The sequence below is a fragment of the Colletotrichum truncatum genome (assembly GCF_014235925.2).
Source record: "Colletotrichum truncatum strain CMES1059 chromosome Unknown Contig_0002, whole genome shotgun sequence".
Classification (NCBI taxonomy): domain Eukaryota; kingdom Fungi; phylum Ascomycota; class Sordariomycetes; order Glomerellales; family Glomerellaceae; genus Colletotrichum; species Colletotrichum truncatum.
This window is the reverse complement of record NW_027222399.1, coordinates 1,050,911-1,070,828: the sequence shown is the minus strand read 5'-3', so window position 1 is coordinate 1,070,828 and position 19,918 is coordinate 1,050,911. Positions and strand designations below refer to the sequence as shown.

The window sequence follows — 19,918 nt, the reverse complement described above, 5'->3', positions numbered from 1 at the left end:
GCGTCTCCGACGCGGTCTCGGTTGATTGACCGAGATGAAAAATGCCCAGAGCACAAAACGTATCAAAGAATGGACGATTCAATTCTTTCGCCTGCCACATTGCAACGCTGGACTTGGGATGCTCTTGGCATCATTCCATCGCTGCCGACTGGTCGTTAATGCGAGTTTAGCATTACGATTTAGACTTGTACGTCGAACACCTTACATCAGGCCATGACATGAAAGACGCTTGTCCTTCTTTGGCCCAGAACTCATTCGTTCCAAGTCAGGGGAATTTACTCCGGCACATTTGAGGCCCGGTTTGCCGAAGAGTGGTGAGTATCGCGGGGAATCGGGATTATCTGCCGGCACTTGACATATTGGATTGAAACAAGCATGGTGAAATCGATACCCTGAGTCTGGACGAAAGGTTCTGGCCACTAAATAAAATTGGGCATGTCTAAAACACCTTATCATGTTAGCGCAGAGCTGACCTGGCATCGAACGCGTTCGAGAAGTCCGGATGCGAACATTTCAACTCTCCGGGCCAGCTTGGGTCGCTTAGGGCATTGGAGGCGAACTCTCCCCATCCGGACGCGATTGACCAAGCCAAGCCTAGAACGAGCATCTTTGGAAAGTATACCGATGCTCGTAGTTGAAGACACAACCTGGACAAAGGCGAAGACACTTTAACGTCTTTAGGTGCCAGCGCTTGTTCTCAAGTCCACAGAGACCTGATCAGCCTCTTTGGCCGCATCCGGAAGACAGCTACCACTAGTATTGAGTGCTTTAGGCAAGATGCAGCTTGAGGTGGAAAATCACCACGATCGCCTCTTTAGGCCAGCACGAAGGCACTGCCCTGCTCAGCAGGCTGGACTACAGGAGACTATTTGAATTATGAACAAAAGGCGAGGCCCGTTGAGCTCACAACAGTCATCATTGCTTTGTTTGAATCAACGGATGGGCCTAAATCAAATTCTTTCTTGTGAAGCCACAGTCTTTATCTTGATATGATCGCCCTCGAGACCGTATTTGTAAAACTTGGTCCCCCCCAGCCAGAGTTCATAATGAAGAACGGATTCATTTCTTTACCTCCTCTACACGAAAATCCGATTCTTAGTGATCTTGGACCGACACAGTTGCGAATTCCGACCTTCGACCTCCCTTGAGAGGCTCATATTGGAAAGAATCATGGTAGCAATCTAGGTCACTGGCTCCTTTGATCGATTCTTTCCATTGCCTCACACAGAATCTTGGGCATCAGCCGTTGGCTGATCTGCCCTCACAGCAATCCTCAACATGGTCGACGTAAATGAGAGGTTCGCAACGAGACTCCAGCGCGAGAGTTGGTCTCTTTACACCGTTGGAATCTTGATCATTTCCCTTCGACTGTGAGTATATCCTGACTTGGGCAAACGTTCGACCAAGCTAATACCAGTCTTTCTTCAGGTACGGCCAAGCAAGGAGACTCGGTGGACTGCGAAACTATCAGGCGGACGACTACCTACAGTTAGTTGCAGTAGTAAGTTACTGGTCTCATGGCAGAGGCGCATATTGGACAAGCCAAACATTTTTAAGAGCTGTACTGACATTGATGATCTCAACAGGGCTTTTACACAGTCTTAGTAGCAACGCTGAACATCATAACCGATAACGGCGGTTCGAATCTATTCCTTCCGGAAGACCTACCCACATTCACCGAGTCCGACGTTCGCAACAGAATTGAAAACTCCAAATATGTCCTCGTCTCGGAGCAGGCGATGCTGAACGTAATCTACGTCCTCAAAGCTTGTGTTCTCATCCTTTACACACGCCTCACCCTCGGACTCGCCGCTAAACGCATCGTCCGTTTCCTGGCGATATACGTCGCCGTCGGGTGGACTGCATCCCAAATAGCCATGTTCGCCTCATGCCAACCCTTCAAGGGGTACTGGGCAGTCCCACCTCCCGACCCGCAATGTGCAACATACGAGCACTACGCTATTGTGCAGGCCTGCTTCAATATCTCCTCCGACGTCTTTATGATGATGGTTCCGTTACCTCTCATCTTCAAGATGAGCACCGCATGGAGGCAGAAAGTGGTGCTTGTCTTCATTTTTGGACTCGGCATCTGCATCATCATCGCGGCGATGCTGACCAAAATATATAATCTCGAAGACCCATACAGCCCCAGATATATGTTGTGGTATATCCGCGAGGCAAGTGTTGCGGTCTACGTATCAAACTTGCCTCTCATCTGGCCGCTACTCAGGGAATGGTTTCCCTGGCTCAGGGGTCTTAAAACAGCCGGTGTCCTTCCCACACCGCATCCCGGTCGAGGTAAGCGGGAAAGAGAAAGCAACTTCAATAGGTCATCGGCCGCGGGTGATAGGAGTCAAGTTGCGACTCGCAATCAGTCAGCTGTCGCGTCCGCGAGAAGGGATACCTTTGCCGACTTTGGAAACTGGCTTCGGGCTGGGGACCTTGACATACCGAAGCCACCACGGGTGGTGCTTGCGAGTCCGAGTAGGGAATGCATATTGGAGGAGTTGGAAGAGAAGTCCGCGAGCCCTTCGACTGTGAGAACGGTCGACAGAAAGAGGAGATCAACCCTCTCAGGGACTCTGGTCGAGGAGGTTCACGACGGAAGTTCCAGTTTGCGGCGGCAGACGATGGATTTAGATCTCGAACGGGGCGATTTAGTCTGGGATCATCAGGAACATCACAGAAAAAAATGAGATTCAACAAGGTCAGGGTTCTCATCTCAACCGAGAGGGATATAGAGATTGGTCTGCAGACATGGTCTTTCTTTTAAACAGTTTAGGGATACCCTGGGTCTGCGTACCGGCGTTAGGCGGAGATATAAATCTCTGCAACTAGATTAACAACTTTGGTGTATCAGATATGATCGCCCTTTCCATAATCAATCAAAATTCTAATTCAATTCATGGCCGAAACAGTATTGGTCAGCATTGTGGGAAATGTGGGAGCGTATTCGTCTGTAATGAGAGCTGTGTGTCTGACGCGGAGAAGAGACACATGTCGTATTCGCGTGCCTTGCCCTTTGAAAGGGAAGCGACTGGGATGGTGAAGCAACATCAAACGTTGCAGTAACAGGCAGAATTTCCCCATCGAATTTGCACATTATCAGGTGAGGTCAAGTGTCAAATGACACAGGACTGCTACCCGCTTAAGCTTGACTCATTGACGAACAACTCAACAGTCAAGACGTTTGATGTAGTGAAATTGATGGAACATTTTGTTACACGTCTTCTGTCTTGTAACTGAGCGAGAAGTCCTTGACATTGGCGATGCCGAGCAGCTTGACCGCCCTTCTCAGGTCGGACACACTGTCTGAACAGAATCTGATTCGGTAACTTGTTCTGAGTCAAGCCCACCAGCCTTACATGTCTGAAATCATAATCTTTCAAAGCGATTGAACCCTGTGCCCAGACATGTGCAGTGTCTTTGTGCCTTGTGGCGCCAGCTGTTTGCAACAATGCAAGACATGACGCACCTGCTCGTGGGGTCTCACTGGAGGATATCGGCCAGCCTCCGCCAGCCAAGTTCCTGCTTGTCACAAATTTGATTTCTTCACTGCTATTAGTCTTTCCTCCTCCCAGGTTTATGTCGCCGAAGGCTCGGCAACGTTTCAGTGGAACTGTGTATCAAAATGGGTATAGAAATGATCCAAAGGAGGAAAATCCGCGATACAGTTGGTCTCGACTGCCTGCATATTGAGCCGCCAGGCGAGCCCTATGGGGAGTCTTTATTGTCAAATGGGTACTCTATGCCCCTTTGACCAAGATCTTTGCCTCAAAGTTTGATTGCTCCGGTTCCAGACTCGATGTCTACGTATAATGTGACAAGGTTCAAGACATCACTAGGACCAAAGGCCAAATTAGCCGAGATCAGTGAGCTATACTAGGACTTACGCCGATTGAATGAGTAATCATAAAAATATGAGAGACATGGATTGTTCGCCTGCGATTGAGAATGAGGTTATTTGAGACCAACTAAACAGGCAGCTAGACAGATCTCACGTGGCGACCGCACCAGTCAAGTGCCCAAGGGCAATGAACCAAAATGCGCAAGGTCCCGACACTTGGTCCTATAACTCTAGGATCACAAGCAACGTCTTTTAGGCTTCATTGATAGCATGTTTCTAATCATGACTTCGTCCGTTCAGTCAATGGTAAACTGAGTTCCATAGCCATGCAAGAAGCAGATCCTCCAGCCGTGGACTCCGAAATCTGCCCACCAGGTCAGCGCGCTGAGAAATCACCGTGCCTTTGAAGCAAATGTATTCTAGAGTGATTCTAATGAGTTTAAATGTCACCAACACAATTCCCATCACAACCATCACTACCTCCAAACCGTGACCTTCTCAAAACTCTTCAACTGCCTTGATTTTGATCACGACGTTCCATGCCAAGAACATCAACTCTTAAGTACCCTGGCCTCAATGTTATTTAATTGCCGAGCTCGCCAACCTCCCCCTGAGCCGCCGCTACCGCAGTGTCTGTATACCGGATGCACCCGCCGGGCAGTCAAGTGCGCTCAAAAGACCAAACATAGCAAGGCCCTGCTCTCATTGTATTGCAAAGACCGTCAGTTCCCCCTACTCAAGAGGCTCAATACATGCTAACCTCCGTCAGATGCCTGTCGCCAGCGTCTGGACGGAATGATGTGTCCAACCCCGAAAGCCACAGGCACAGTGAAGTACTGCGAAGACCGTATGAATTTTCGTCTGCCGCCGTAGAAACGTCCACTAACACTCATTCCCAGACCGTCGGTGCCAGTCTGAAGGCTGCTCCAACACCCGTATCTGCGCCAACACAAGCCAGGACTGGCCATACTGCCCGAAGCGTTTGTCCTACTCCCGTGCTCCCTTGTGTCGGTGCTCATTCTGCAAACAGACACATGTGCCCTTCAAGGCTGCCACCAGAAGCGCTCGCCCATCTCTCAAATGTGCGGCTTGCACACACCGATGTGTCTCATCCCCGGGTGTGACCAGCCACGCACGGAAAATGGCCTGTACTGTCCCAGCCACAGTTGCGCCGACGACAACTGCAACAGCGTTATCAGCGGCGGGAGCTGGTGTAAGGATCACAGGGTTTGCAAGACGGAAGGATGTAAGCATACGAGGGCTGTCACAGCGGATGGGGGGTTAGAACAGGTCTGCTGGCAGCGTAAGTACTCCTCTTGTGGTGATGAAGTATAGCATGCTGACGAAGGGTACAAGATCTCCCTTCAGCCTGCACGGCTCCTGGGTGTGTCAGTGTTGTCATCGGCGGTGTCAAGTTCTGTGACCAGCATAAGTGCATTTACCCGCCCTGCCACGAGGCCAAGGACAACTCGCAGGATATCTCGCGTCTTTACTGCGTGAAGCGTGAGTCCCGTTGCATCTATCATTTTTGCATCGTACCGCTGACGTTTAACAGACACATGCCACGACGCCACCTGTCCCCAACTAATATGCGACCCGTCCAACCCTTCCCTCAACCGCTATTGTATCATACACACCTGCACAGCGCCATCTTGTTCGCACCCATCGAAACCAGCGAGCCGCCATTGCGCCCTGCACACCTGTCTGTACCCTTCTTGCTCAGCCCCTCGAACCGCAGACCCCCTTGCAGTCCCCGAGGCCCAGTTCTGCGCGGCTCACGAGTGCCGAAGCCCGGGATGCCACGGCGCGGCCGGGACTGACGGAGTCTTCTGTGATGCGACGCACGCGTGCTCACTCACAGGATACCTCGTGCCTCTGGACGGCAGCGAAGGCAAATGTAAGCCTCTCTGCGCGACGCATCCTGCGACGGTGACTGGATATATCCCGTACCCCTCCGACCGGCGGCGATCGTTCCCGGCGCGGCCTGCGTCTGTCGCTGCTACCGTCGGCATCGGCCCGAAGCAGCAACAGATTTATGTCGGTCCTGTCGAGGAAGCACTTGAACTGAGGCTGCGTGAGGAGCAAGAGAGGCAGATTAACGAGGCGCGGCTGGATGGGAGTGTACGTGCCTGGGAGGCCGCCAGAGCTGGTGGCGTCAGTACTGATGTGAGAGGTCGACGGGGACGGGGAGATAGATTGAGTTGTGATAGCGGGTATGTCGGTAGCGCGAGTGTATCAGAGGATAGCAACATTACTTTTGTAAGTTGAGATGGGCTGAGTACATTGGTCATAGACTTTGGGGGGTTCATCTGCTTCAACAATTCGCCAGGAAAGAAAAAAAAGTATTTTTATTCTTGATTTTTTGCATGTATCGTAAGTGATACCCTAGTAATTCTACAACAGCAAACGAGTGGACGGGCCCGGTCAGACCTACAAACGAATTCCAAACAAACAGGCTGCTCGACGCGACGACTTTTTCAAGCTGTCCACGCAATATAAACGAAATCCACACATCAAAGTAGTGATCGAATTGATGCAGTCGCACCATTCCACCAAAAAAAAGAATCGAATAAAGCTGCCCGACGAGACATAGTCCCATCGAGGACATGGAGATGCCTCACCACATCCTTTCAGATGTGACGAGACAAGCGAGGGACAGAACAGGGTCGGCGGACACGGAATGCGCGGGATGCTTCTACCCAGGCCAGGGATTCACATCTCTAGCCTTGTGGGTATCCACGAAATCCCCACAAAGTCGTTATTATGTGGTCAAAAGGTGGTGGTATGCCGATCACATGTACACCCAAGCCGCTGGGTCCCCTTCTCCATCCAATTCAAGAGGAGGGGGGCCCTAAAAAAAAAAAACCGGGCATTTACGCCCAGGCCCCGACAAGACTCATGCCAAAGGCGCCGAAGAAGACGAGCAGACAGGCAAAGACGCGCTTGCGACCGCGGAGGATACGCCAGCTCTCGTCGGAGAGGAAGTCCTCGGCGAGAAGCTCGATGAGGGCCGCAAATACGAGAAGGCCCGACGAGATGGCGTTCATGGTGCCGACCAGGATCAGGCCGAACTCGGAGTCCGGGCTGTAGAGGCGGTGGGTGGCGAGACCGATGGCCTGGCCGATGGGGGTGGTGCAGCCGTAGGCCAGGGCCATCATCCAGGGCTGGAGGCTGCCGGAGGGCCAATCGATGGAGGCGATGCGGGAGCCGAGGGCGAGGCCTTCGAAGGTTTCTGGTGATCGCACGTTAGATAACCTAGAAAATGGGCGGAGATATAGAGAGAGAGATAGAGGACATACGATGGAAAGCGATTGCGATGAGCAGAATGACGAATTCGTGACCGACGGAGACGCTGAGCGTCATGCCGATGAAGACGGAGTGGAAGAGGATGCCTACTTCCAGCATCATGCACTGGAGAATGTCCTTTTGATGCTGCTGAGCAGGGGAGAGGGCCATGCCGTTGACGCTTCCCAGGTTCACGGCGCGGGACTCCTCGTCGAGGCGCTTGGCAAGCCTGTCACCGGCTTGCTGTTGGCCGACGTCCCGCTGCGGCGTGGTCAGCTCGTCGCGGCCGATTCGCGAGAGCTGGCGGCCGATGCTGTTCCGGGTGCCGCGGCTCGGGGCCATCTCAAGCGGGTAGGAGCCCGGATCGCGCTGGTCGTCTTCGTCGACGGACTCGGGGCCGTGGGGGGACAGGACGGAGGCGTTCGGGGTGTGGGACATGTGGCGGGCGGGCTGGAAGGCCATCTCGATGATGGTGACGAGGAAGATGCCGGCCAGGGCGATGGCGCCCGGCATGGCGGGGTAGTCTTCGACCCAGAACGAGCTCAGGCATGGGTTGCCGAGGAGGGTGAAGGCGGTGGGGAGGAGATGGACGAAGGCGGTTGCGAGGAGGACGCCGGTGCCGAAGTGGCGGACGGCGAAGAAGAATGTGCGCGGGATACGGACGCCGGGGATCCGGGAGGCGATGAGGGGAAAGGCGCACGCGAAGAAGGAGACGCCGAGGATGATGAAGAGAGCGCCGACGTGGAGGGGCGTGTTGTATTCGTCCTCGTTACCGAGACCGCCGGTCGGGCAGGTCGAGCGGCGGGTAGCACGGACGGAGCGCTTGAAGGCAGCTTGATGTTGTTAGTTTGCCAGAGGTTCGCGATATCGATATGAGGCGCCGACCAAAGGTGGTGGTATACGGCCGGTGAGGGGTGGGGTGGTGGTGATGATGAGATGAACCGTTGATGTCTTACGGTGTCTATGAACAGGGAACAGGGCAGAAACTCACATTGGGCAGATTCTTTGGTTGCAAACATGAACGAGGCGACGGCCTCGGGACTCTTGAGAGCCGAAATAATGGCTGAGCAGCCCACGACGGACAGGAGCCAGCTCAGCCAGCCCCAGAGGCTGGAGCGAGATGGGTCGGAACCCTTGAGAAGACGTGTATGGTCATCACCACCATGCACGTATTTGTTTCGGGGATGGAAGCCTTTGACGGGGCGTTAGTCAATCGGGTCTTTAGTGACAGTCTCCCCCTCCTCTTGTCAGACACGAAGTCATCGACATGTGTCGGTCGAGACTTCGGGTTGCGAGAAAGAGAATCTGGCTGACTCACCGTGGTTCCACCCTCCCGAAAGGGCAACTCGACGATCGGGTTGCAAACGTGGTAAGGTCTGGTAATTCATGTCATCACCCCGACCATCGGATCCGTCGCCGGCACCGGTAGTGACCCGGCGGTGCTCGCGAGCGTTGGCAATGCCGTTGAGGTCCTCGCAGGTGGTGAGATCGGCGGCCAGGAAAGGCGGATTCTGGTTCCAGTCTGGATGTTCCAGAGTTATATCGTCGGTACGCGAAGGACAGTTCATTGTGGCGGCGGCCTCCTTATGCTCAGCAGAACTATGTCTGTCTAGGCTGTCTCTTTTTCTCTCAAATTGGCTGCAGCGTGTGTATGTCCTATCCTATAACTCTTCACTCTTGATAATCTTCGTCTTCCAGTAGGTAATAATGACTTGTTTTTTTGTTGTGCTGTTGAAATCGTTTGGTAAGAAAGATGGGGATCAAACTTTCAAACTCGATGCTCAAAGTCACGGGTCAAAGGGGTGATGATGATGTCAGGTACCCGTGTACTTAATATAAAAACCGTGGCCGTCTTCGGGATCTAGAAATTTTTAGGGGCGGGGCCGCGGGAAGAGTGCATCGGCCAAATGCGGAAGCGAGTCACACACACACACACACACAGCCCCCCGGCTCCCTTGTACTTGGGGCCAGCCTCCCAACGAACGCTCGGCGCTGGCTGAGAACCCCTTCGGAACGGTGTGGGTATTTTTTTTTTGTTTATTGGGTAGGTAGTTCATGTCAGTTGCAGTGATGGTTCGTATGATTTGAGGGGGATGATTCAACACCTTTGTGACTTTTGTCTACATATGTATAGTATTCCTATACATGGTATGTGTATACGTCTTTGTGTCCCTGAATATCGCCATCCATCTTTCAAGTATTTACACCTTGATAGCTGATTCATTCTAAGGTACTATATGAGAAAAGAGTCTGACGGCTTCAATACCCTCGGCAATACACTAGAATCACATCGAGCAAAAGTACCGTTTGTTCACCCAGAAACCCGTACCTTGGTGATGTACACTTGACACCATGGTTTTTTCTTAGCGGAGGGCTATGGGGGTCTCGGCCATCCCTTGGCGCACGGGGGAATGAGTCTTACTGGGGTCTTTAGGGAGGGGGGCGGCTCCTAGGATAGCCGGTCGGGAGAAGCCTGTAATCGGTCACTCAAGGTGAAGATTTTGATGTTTTCTGATGGCAATCTACCATCGACTTTGGCGCTGTTTTTTGTGTATTTTTTTTTTTTGTCTTGTTCTTCTTCGTCTTCTCTTCTGTTTTCTGCTTCTCATCGTTCTCATCTTTCGTCACTCCATTTGCCTCCATCTTGATGAACCCCCTTGGCTGACGCTCTCGATTCTCATCAAAGTCCTTCCAGAGAATAAAACACGCGCTTCCCTTTACGCCGAGAACATCACAACGCCCGTCACCAGACGATAATAACATGCCCCTCGCTGCAACCCACTAACGTCACTGCGTATCCCCCCGCGTCCGGTTCTTTCCCTCCCAATGCCTTGGTCACATCGCGGCATCGCCAATCTCGTCGGGGAGCCGTCCACTGATAGGCCTCTCACTTACCCCATGGGGCTCAGCGCTCCCGCTCTATTCCGAAACCTGCACCAAGATAGCCGACTAAGGTAGGCCCAGCAAGCAGCAAGCAGCCCGATAAGCCAGTTTCGACTCCTCTCGTCTCGTCTGTGTAGATTTGTTTATCCGGGGGGAGATAGAGAGAGGGGGGAAGAAAGATCTCGGCTGTCTGTCAGACTATGTTACTGTGTAAATCCCAGAGAACCCAACCGACCATTTTTCGTGACATGGTCCTGCGACACAGCGCCCAGTCATGCCCCCTAGAAACGCCCAGGCCCCAAGACGGCTGGTGCCCCCTTTTATTGACGCGTCACTTGAGCATGGTCTGCGCTTGGAAGGGGGCTTGGCCAGACTCGTAAAACTTTCATTGTCATTTGATGAGATTTTGCAAGAATTGCGGTGTAAGGTGTATTTTGACAAGTCGACATATGCAGAGCACCGCGATTTGCTTGAATGTTTTGTGAATGTCTCACTTGTAGCAATCCTCCTATGACATCTCGGTGATTCAGCCTTCGAAGCCCAGCAGCTTAGAATAAGGTGGTATTGACCCCTTTTCCTTCCAAAGTGACAAGTTCGAACAAAGCGAAAATGTCTGACAAAGAAAAAAAAAGAAAAAAAAAAAAAAGTACACTCAACACCCGAAGAAAAGTAAGTTTCCACGTCCGTCTTTGTTAGTGAACCACTTGATTCATCGCCAAGGTTTTAGCACCGTTGTCGGGTGAAAAAGACTTGTTCTACTACCAATCTTTGGTTTTCGACGCTAGCACCAATCGGGTAGCAGCTAATGGGGCTGGAGTATTATGTAATACGATACAGCCCGGTGGGTTCAGTGTGGCTTGTGAGTGGGCCAATGACGTGTTTTCTGTTTGTCATCTGCGCATTCTCGCACGAGCATCATCCCAGCCTAATCAATCATTGCGTTGCTGTCACGAGGTTAAGGCTTGGAGCTACGCTTGTGAGATTTCGTGAGAGGGGCAGGGTTTGGGAGATGAGTCGTGAGACTTTGCTGTCAATTTTTTTGAGATGTGATGAGATGGCAGTGTAGGCAGGTAAGAGATGAGAGGGGCACTACAAGGTATGCCTTGTACGGAGTATCGCATGATGCTTTCTCGTAAGAAATGATTGGTTTTCTAGCCTGCTGTTGTACTGGCCTCCAAACTTAGCTGGTCTTTGAATGTCGTCGATAACCAAGATATCTAGGAGCATATGTCCTATCATGAGATTGGGTAATTAGCTCCAAAGGTTTCATCACTCCTCCAAACATCGTGATCAGCGCTTGGAGAGATTAGATTTCATCCAGTGTCTACTCATCAATGGAAAGAAGGCGCAATTTGCGGTAAAATGTATCTTCACATTAAGGTACAACTGGCCGACATTGAACTCACTTGATAAGCATAGCTGATAAGCACACCTTGTCATCGAAGATCATCCAGAATTAGAAACAAAACCGGCGATCGGAAGAAGAGAATACTGTCCCTCGTGGAGATCTGATTGTGAATTAGAAACCTTTCAAGCACGTGACAACATAAAGTTGTCAAACTCGGCTTCATTAGAATGGCCCTTTCAGGTGTGTTCTGTTTTTTTTCCATATAAATTATGGCATACTACCTCGTCGTCATGATCCTTGTAAAATTCAAGCTCTTCTTCTCTTGGGAAAAACTTAGGATCATCTCGTTGAAAACCTGGTCTGGCAAGTGCCTCTTTTGATGGGAGCTGGTTGAGTATCCTGGCCATAAGGATGATTCCTCTTGAAAGTGACAGTCAGAACTCGTATATCTACCTCAGATCGGCGACATTGTTCATGGCAAACAAGAACTTATAGCATCATTCTTGAGATGCAATTATTTTTTGGCCTTGGAATACGACACTAGAGACTTTCTCGAGTTGGTTAATTAGCCCGAGCTAGTAATGTCCTGTCCATGTCCAAATCGCGGAATATTGAACGGTTTTGACCCTTCTGAATCCGTTCCGAAATGAAGTGTGCTAAATGAGAGCAGAGTTGTTAAAGGTTTTTTGAAGGGGGAACACGTCTCGTCTTCATAGCCTCCATAGTTTGCACCAAACTGTACTCACATAGAGCTGCATTCTTGCATCATCCGCAATCTCTTCCAGCCGGGTTTGTGCTTGGTGCTTTGTGTGTGGCCACAGGTTATGCCTCTACAACGTCAGTGTCACATGGGTTCTAAGTCGACCATCTGGTCGAGTGTTCTTGTCATTCAGCTCGTTGATCCGCATTTACCACTGAATAGATTCGACCGACATCGGGTAATCACCCTGCTCTCTTGTTGATCTTGAACTCATTCGGTTCCTTTATACCTGCCGCACGAAAGAGACCCGATCGGTCCTGTTCCTATCGACTGCTGTTGGGCAGATGTACCTCTCGAGAGAATACAACAGCCAAATGACTAGCTGAGACTTTTTATGTCAGCGTGACAACTTGCTTCACTGCCTTTTGACTGTACCTTATTCCAAAGTTGAACGAGGACGTGTCTGGGTTAAAATTTGCCGTGAAATAAAAAGTTCTAAATGATGATGGAAATGAATCGGTGTGTTTCTGAAACGCAAGATAACAATGCCAGAAAGACTGACAAATTCCCAGGCTCTCACCATACATGATGAGAGACAAAAAGAACAAGATCGTGTTCCAGGGCCACGACCAATATAAGCGGCACTATGAGTAAAGAAAATGTGGGTAGATCCCCATCGACACTGGAGGCCAGGGATGGCTTGGGTATCGGTACAAGTCCGACCGAGAGAATCCAAGACTTGTCATATGCTCCATCGGCAAAATCTCATCTTCGAACAGATCTGTCCTATCTTCAGGTGAACTGCTGGCGTCATCCCCGTCAAAAGAGTCTATAATATGACGCTCTACTAGACACAACAGATGAAAGAAGTATCGTGAAATCGGAGATGTAACGGGATTCACCAACGCTCTCGGAGAGCTGTCGGCAAATATAAATACCTCATCATCCGCTGGACCCAACAGCCTCCTGGACAAATCAGCAAATTCCAGGTTATTTGCGGGCGCACTGATGGCATAGTTCATACTTTGCAAAGTCGAATGGCAAACCCTTCTTCGGGCTCTCATTGAGAACTTCATGGTGGAGAAATGTGTCTCACGATGTCTACATAAACGACTTGGGGATGCCAGTGATTCTTCAACGCATCGGAGGTTTTGACTTAATATAGACCCTGCCAAGCCTCGGTCCGTTGGGCGAACGTGACGCACAAACAGTCACGGCACAGCTTGTTTACGGAGTAGTCCCGTCGGGATTCACCCCGCACTCCCCCGCATTGCGTCGATCCTTAGCCCCGGCCATGTCTTCCCATTCTTCAAAAGGCCATGTATCCCGCGGGATTCAACTCTTGTTCCCCCCCCGCAAAACTCCCAAAGTCGTATGTTCATCTGGCCATCACCCACCTCACACAGGGCCCTACCAACTGCTTGGAAACCCCACCGTTGAACGGCCGTGTTGATTACCATGCAGTGAAGAACCCTCGTGCGGGATTTCGGATGACGCTAGAGAGATCCTGATAAATCTGGGAGTGAAGACCTGGCCGGAACTATATGAAGCCCCGACGCTGCTGTGACGCCTGCCGGCGGCGTCACCGCAAATGCGTCGTGCAACCGGGTGCGTCGGGTTGCGGCGCCTGCTTGGAGGCCGATCTGCCGTGTCATTTTGATACAACCCTACGCTTTAAGCATGCGCCCGGCAGCTCCAAGAAGGCTGCTTCTGCAGGCAGGACTCAAATGCTCGAGTTGAAGAAAGGTGTGGCTTGACTTTCCTTTTGTGGATTCTTCCTATCCGAAATCTCCCCTCTTTAACCAACACGTATAATCTCCCCGGCTTTCCGTTGAACTTTCACAGCCTTTGAAAAAAAAGGAAAAGTCTCGTCATATTGACTTCTTTTGGTGTTTAGCTAGGCGTAACACGGAGTCCAGCCGTGCGGAAGAAACCGACACCGAAGACTCCTCATCCCCTGCCACTTTATCTTCGCAAACCGCCGGGGGGAGGGTAGGCAGCATCGGCTCCCACGCTTCACCACACGGTTCATCATCCTTTGAAAGCCAGCAGTTTACTATTGAGCTGCCTCCTCCTGCAGGGCAAAGGTTTCGTGGGGAGGCGCCAGCGCAGAGATTCACGGGCCACGGCTCTCACGGCGACGGGAGCGCTCCCATTGGGTTCGTGTTGAACAGAGGACCGCCGCCAGAGTCTCACCATCGATCTAGCTTTGCCTCCAGCCCGGGGTACCTCGACTCTGTTCGCGACGGCCTCGCATCGGATTCTGGCCAGTGGAGTGGGTGCGAGGTCCAGCCCCAGCTTCAAATCTCTTATCTGCTGGGCGACTCTCCTTCAACGCAGGCCGGGTCGGCGCAGCGGGAAAGGGCTGATAGTCTGATTTCAGATGCTGAACTCAGATCCCAACCCGCTGACCCGCAACATTGCGGCTTTACCGGGCGACAGGCCTTTCTATATCGCACATACATTATGAGGATAGCTCCATCGGTATGTCTCATTCAACCCTCCCCAATACTAACGAAACAGTGATAACTGACTCGGGACAGATTGACGCATGCCACGACGCCCGCCCTTTTACACTCGAGGTCCCTCGCCTGGCTCTCTACACACCTATCCTCCTTAACGGAATATTCGCTCTCGCTAGCCGCTTTGATGCTCAAGGTGCGGACGACGATGTCGAAAAGTCGGATCTGGAGAGCACCTATTACCACAACCGCTGTATCGAACTGCTCATCGAGGCCTTTTCCCAACCCCCAGAAACCTGGGACTCGACGCTGCTGACGGCCGTCGTCATCATGCGCCTGTACGAAGAATACGACAACGAGACGGACTCGCACTATCACCACCTGCGTGGCACCCGTAACCTGCTCAACCACGACTCAATTGCGAGGTTTGTGACGCAGGGCGGTCTCGCCGAGGCGGCGAGCTGGGTGCACTTACGGCAGGCCCTCTATATATACCTCGTTCGCCGGACGCCGATCGAGATATGCTTGAAGAATTTCGAGAGGTCGTCTACTTTTATGATGAATGACGACACGGCACACGCAAATCGTATTGTTTACCTGTTTGCAAAGGTGCTAAAGCTTTTTTTCCCCGACGACGGCACTGGGTTCTTGGCGAGCAGTGATACCGCTTGGGAGGAGTTGCAGGGCGAAGTTGAGGGCTGGTATAGGGACAAGCCCGTGTCTTTTCAGCCCCTATTCTACGAGAGAGCGGATCTAACGAGGCATCGGCCGTTCCCGACTCTATGGATGAGTACGGATCCAGGTAAGGCCCACCGAGTTCAGTGGCTAGCTGGTGGTTGCTATGAAGTTTGCTAACCTGTATCTTCAGCCACCGTTGCTCTTGGATATTACTACGCTTCGAAAGCTATCTTTTGCTTTCAGGCTTACAGCAGCCCGAATTCGATGGTGGGATTTGAGGGAACGAAGAAGAGGCTTGACAGCGAGGTAAGCTCCCGGGTTCATGTCAAGGCACACTTAATCTAACGTCCCTTCAGCGCGAAATCTCATTTTATCTCTGTATTTTAATGGGCTTGGCCCTTTCTAACGAAGCGGTAAACGCATACTACCTACCAGCACACATGCTGTCTCTATGTAAGTCGAAAGCCTCAAGGTCGTTAACCTGTTAAACAGTATGCTAATCGGTACGCAGGCGGGCACCTCATCCGACATCCGCTCGAACGTGAACATACAATTAAATACTTGGCGCAGGTGAGGAACATTGTGCAATGGAAAACAGGGGCGTTGGTCAAGACTTTGAAGGAGCAATGGGCAGAGCTCGATAGCTTTTGAAATGATCACTGGCATTAATTCATCTGGCATTCGAAACGGCAGTGGTACAAGTTTCATCGCACAGCTATGATTTGAGCTACAGCATTATGTCCATTGTCGACCACAAGATACTCAAGCCAGCGCGGAAAACTCACAAGCCATCGTTAAAGCTGTAGTGTTTGTCCCATCGCTATCTGAGATTAGCATTAGGTAAATTATGATGAGGAAGATTCAGAACTCACAGTATCCCAAGGCCGACTGCTGTCGACGAAGCGCAGGTCAGTTCCCAGCCTGATACGGCCTTCAGGGTCGTAATTTTTCGTTGAAGCATGGACCTAAAACCGACGTCAATCGACAAATCCTCCGAGGCGATGAGACGCCAACTTACCATGTGCGCAGAATGAAATACGACAACACCAGCTTCGTATGCACTCACGAGCCACTTCTTCCCATACCTTCGGCCAAAGTCCGCCGGCCCTTCACACAGGAATCCCGTGCTCATCATATTCGCGTTGAACGCGTTCCTCGTCTCTTCGTCGTTCATCCCCTTGGCCTTGGCCTGCGCCATGAAATCCCGCTCAATCTCCTCACCCAGCTTCTCGCCGTCTTGCATGTAAATCAACCCTCCGCCCTCGAGTCTGACATCGCCAATGGGAACCCACGCCGTCACGGACGTCGGCTCTCCGTAGCGCATAAAAGACTGATCGTAGTGCACACCGATAGCTTTGTTACCAGGGGTGTTGTTTCTGAGAAGCGTTCTCTTGACGGTGAGCGTGTTGTCGCCCCAGCCGCTGAACTTTGCGACAAAGTCACGGAGGACGGGGTGGTTGCAGAACCCCTGGACCTTTCCGTCTTCGGAACCAGCGTACCAGTCCTCCGTGTGTGCTTTCAGTGCAGCGTCCGCGAAGAAGGCAGATTTGTCTGTCTCGCCCGGTCGCGAGTTCTTTACGCTTCCGGCGCCGATGCCGGGATAATCTCCGGGCGACTTTGCGTCGTCAAAGATGCCGTCTCTCGGAGATGTGCCGGGCTTGATGACGCCTGAGGGTTCGAGGGATTTGAAGTATGATTCTCTGGCAGAGAGAACGTCTTCACGTGGTAGGAGTCCCTTGAGAAGGAGATAGCCGTTTTCACGGTAGCGCTGACGAAGGATGTCAAGGTCTTCCGTCGGGTAAGAGGGTATGAGTGTCTCTACTTCGTTGGGGGCGAGAAGGTCATCGTTTACGTGTAGGTGGACGCCGGCGATGGTGGGAGGAGGCGCTGCGCCGGTAGTTTCTGCGTGTGGCATAGTAAAGGCTTTTTGATTTGATTCCTCTAGGAAAGTTTTTACAGGGTTTAATTGTTCGAAATAAATGGATATGTCTTTCAAGAGAAGTGTGCGAGGTAAGGCAGTATCAGACATTCATGACTTTGGCATTTTTGAGTTAGGCAAATCCCTTCTTATACTTTACTTCCTACTGTCTCGGGTAGTACATCCGAATTTGGGCCAAAAGAGTTCCTATCGCCTGAGAGTGACAATGACGCCCTTTTGCCTCCATGGACCCGACCGGCTTGTCACGAATCGCCTTGGATAGAAATGTAATCCGCGGGGTAAAAAAAAGGGTCTCACATCCGGCGAAAGGTTGCCTAATTGGGATAGCAAAACCAAGCTACAGCTTCGTGTCGCCAATGCTTCTCCGCATGTACAAAACCCATTGCAGCGAATCCAATCCCACGCTTGACGTATTTTGATCTTAACCCCACACTGGGGCGATCAGCTGGGACACAGGCTCGAATGTGAGATTGCCGAAAGGGCGAATCGTGTTCTGGATAATTGAGCAGTTTGATCAGATCAGCAACCGATGATGGCTCATTCGCTACATGGAACGTGTGCCAGGCTGATGGAACGCTTACTGTTCCCGATTCGGAAGGAGTTCGCCGGGCGTTTAACTATACCATGTGAGTAGACATCTGAGTATTGAGGAGTAAAACACTTGGTAATATCCGTGAGCCTTTGGCAAACGGTTTATGGCACTTTGTATCTTTTGGGACCGGATGCTTCGATTGGCATTCAGGGTCTACACGTGGCAGTGAGTTTTCCTAGGCTTGCATGGATATATGTATGCAAAAATGGTTTTACCGTTTCCTATTTTTGGATTATTCATTTCTTCTCAGTAACGGAGATCTCAACCCATGTTCTCTGCAGGCAAACAGTCAACCTATAGTTTGTGTCTGGTGGCATCTGTATAGTCTTCAAAGGGATACTACTACACTACGTAAAAGAGTCCGGAAACTACTTCTTGTTACATCATACAGCCATGTCTCGATCTGATATTCAATTTCCGTAGTTACTTACACAACCCTCAAGTGTCTCCATTAATCGAAGACTCCGAAATCGAACATTCCAGGTCGACTTGGGCTTTAATCGCACGGAATACTTCAGAGGCTATCAGGTGGTTCAAAACAATCTTTTTTATTTTCAATTTTTTTGTTCTTTTTCTAATTTTATTACATAAATCCCATCAAATAATTGTGAATGAGTGTTTACACATGCTATCCGCTACATTCTGTCCAAGCACGTTGTTTTCAACATCATCTTCCTATGACTTTTCGGACCTCAGGTGGCCCTAATAGTCTAAGGACCAAGCCACTTGATGCTGAGGAAAAGCTGCTGGATGTAGTCGTTGACATAGCCAATGTGGGCAGCAGATTGACCAGGTTGAATCACGACGGGGCCTCCTCTTTCATTCTGGCTTGTGCTGGCATAGAACTCGGCGGCGTGACCCATGTTGTTTTGCATGTTGGCAACATACTGGAAAAAGGTTTCGCCACTGATATCGTGCATGCGGTGACTCGTGGTAGTCAGGACAACGTTGTTTCTGCCGCCGCCGCCAGTTGGCCCATCTAATATAATTAGTAAACCTGATTGTGGAAATGGATTCAGAGTTCTTACTGATAGTGGCGGTATGAGTTTGATCTTCTTCCGCAGTGAAGCAGATATCATCAGTTACTTCGCCGCCATTCACAGCGTGCCAGCGGGCATTTTTGACCACTGGGCACGTGTTTGCCGGTGGTGCCCTCACGCTCACGCTGTTGTTTAATTAGGCTGTGGAAATGGAAATATACAGAATATGCATCTTGAGAACCTACACATGTCCCACCAGTTCAACTGGACTGCCCAGTGCGGTGGTTAGCATCGACAAAAGTACAACAAATTGAGGCTGCATTTTGAAATACGTAGTTTGTATAGCGATGTTGCAGTAGAACGATGTGTAACTAAGATCAGATTGTTGCAATCAGAAGATGGGATGAATTGAGATATCGTCCGATGAAGTGATTGAATCTTCGACACTTTATATACTCGCCTATTGTCATTTAATCTGCTAGTAACTGAGTGGTCTAGTTACAAGACTGTGATAAGTCCCAAAGACTACCCTGAAGTATAATAAAGTGCGAAAAGAATAAAAGCGAGGCGCAGTTGCCGCAAGGCAGAAGTATTTCCACCTTTTATCATAGCAAAGTCTACTTCCTTTAGTCTAAATGTTACCCCTATCCCATCGGGACCTGGTGGGATAAGCTTCGGACTAGACAAAGTTATCATTACTCAGGCTAAAGGGAAAGCGAAGGAGAGAACCCGAATTTACGATAAAGCCGAAGACTGATACTCAGCTATCTCATTGTTCTCAAGGGCCAACTAACGTGGCCCTCGTAATGAAACTTTCACTACTACTACCGCCGCCACGTGTGCACAACCCCCACTGCCAAATGCATTCATGACCGCCCAATCATGGAAGATGTGGCTGCCAATTCACCTCCTCAACACCACTACATGCCTGAGCGCTTGTATTAAAGATGAACATATGGCGCTCGGGAGAGCAAGCCCTCCAGTTCATGATCAAGGAAAACTTTTGAATTGAGTTACAAGACAGGAGATTTTGACTCCATCCAAAATCTGCGTGGTTTAATGATGGGGAGAGACCGCCAAACAGGCCGAATTTAGGTTTACGTCAACCCGTAGTCCCGGACATGGCGGCTCAAAAGGAGCATTAAGCCATAAAAACAAGCCCGTATCTAATAATTTATCATACTTTATGGAAAGGTGTGCCCCT

At 50.7% G+C, this 19,918-nt stretch overlaps 6 protein-coding genes across 6 annotated transcripts; 3 read left to right on the top strand and 3 right to left on the bottom strand.

The window, feature by feature from the left end:
- Nucleotides 1-1,278: 1,278 nt before the first annotated feature.
- CTRU02_203256 (uncharacterized protein) lies at nt 1,279-2,696 on the top strand (the record flags this gene model as incomplete). Its single annotated transcript, XM_036727338.1, has 3 exons — nt 1,279-1,370; nt 1,429-1,501; nt 1,587-2,696. 3 exons carry the CDS (start codon nt 1,279-1,281, stop codon nt 2,694-2,696), a joined length of 1,275 nt encoding a protein of 424 aa, XP_036581132.1.
- Nucleotides 2,697-4,423: 1,727 nt separating this feature from the next.
- On the top strand, nt 4,424-6,115 carry CTRU02_203255 (uncharacterized protein; the record flags this gene model as incomplete). Its single annotated transcript, XM_036727337.1, has 6 exons — nt 4,424-4,568; nt 4,617-4,694; nt 4,747-4,827; nt 4,860-5,150; nt 5,204-5,350; nt 5,403-6,115. The coding sequence occupies 6 exons, from the start codon at nt 4,424-4,426 to the stop codon at nt 6,113-6,115; spliced, it is 1,455 nt and encodes a 484-aa protein (XP_036581131.1).
- A 605-nt stretch (nt 6,116-6,720) lies between these two features.
- CTRU02_203254 (zip zinc transporter) lies at nt 6,721-8,700 on the bottom strand (the record flags this gene model as incomplete). Its single annotated transcript, XM_070204167.1, has 4 exons — nt 6,721-7,079; nt 7,147-7,965; nt 8,124-8,324; nt 8,451-8,700. The coding sequence occupies 4 exons, from the start codon at nt 8,698-8,700 to the stop codon at nt 6,721-6,723; spliced, it is 1,629 nt and encodes a 542-aa protein (XP_070061930.1).
- A 4,907-nt stretch (nt 8,701-13,607) lies between these two features.
- CTRU02_203253 (zn 2cys6 transcription factor) lies at nt 13,608-15,854 on the top strand (the record flags this gene model as incomplete). Its single annotated transcript, XM_070204166.1, has 6 exons — nt 13,608-13,809; nt 13,961-14,547; nt 14,607-15,327; nt 15,394-15,509; nt 15,560-15,656; nt 15,715-15,854. 6 exons carry the CDS (start codon nt 13,608-13,610, stop codon nt 15,852-15,854), a joined length of 1,863 nt encoding a protein of 620 aa, XP_070061929.1.
- A 130-nt stretch (nt 15,855-15,984) lies between these two features.
- CTRU02_203252 (phytanoyl-CoA hydroxylase) lies at nt 15,985-17,118 on the bottom strand (the record flags this gene model as incomplete). The annotated part of the gene is made up of 3 exons (XM_036727334.1): nt 15,985-16,023; nt 16,076-16,168; nt 16,222-17,118. 3 exons carry the CDS (start codon nt 17,116-17,118, stop codon nt 15,985-15,987), a joined length of 1,029 nt encoding a protein of 342 aa, XP_036581128.1.
- Nucleotides 17,119-18,444: 1,326 nt separating this feature from the next.
- CTRU02_203251 (uncharacterized protein) lies at nt 18,445-19,036 on the bottom strand (the record flags this gene model as incomplete). The annotated part of the gene is made up of 3 exons (XM_036727333.1): nt 18,445-18,713; nt 18,763-18,899; nt 18,960-19,036. The coding sequence occupies 3 exons, from the start codon at nt 19,034-19,036 to the stop codon at nt 18,445-18,447; spliced, it is 483 nt and encodes a 160-aa protein (XP_036581127.1).
- Nucleotides 19,037-19,918: the final 882 nt, after the last annotated feature.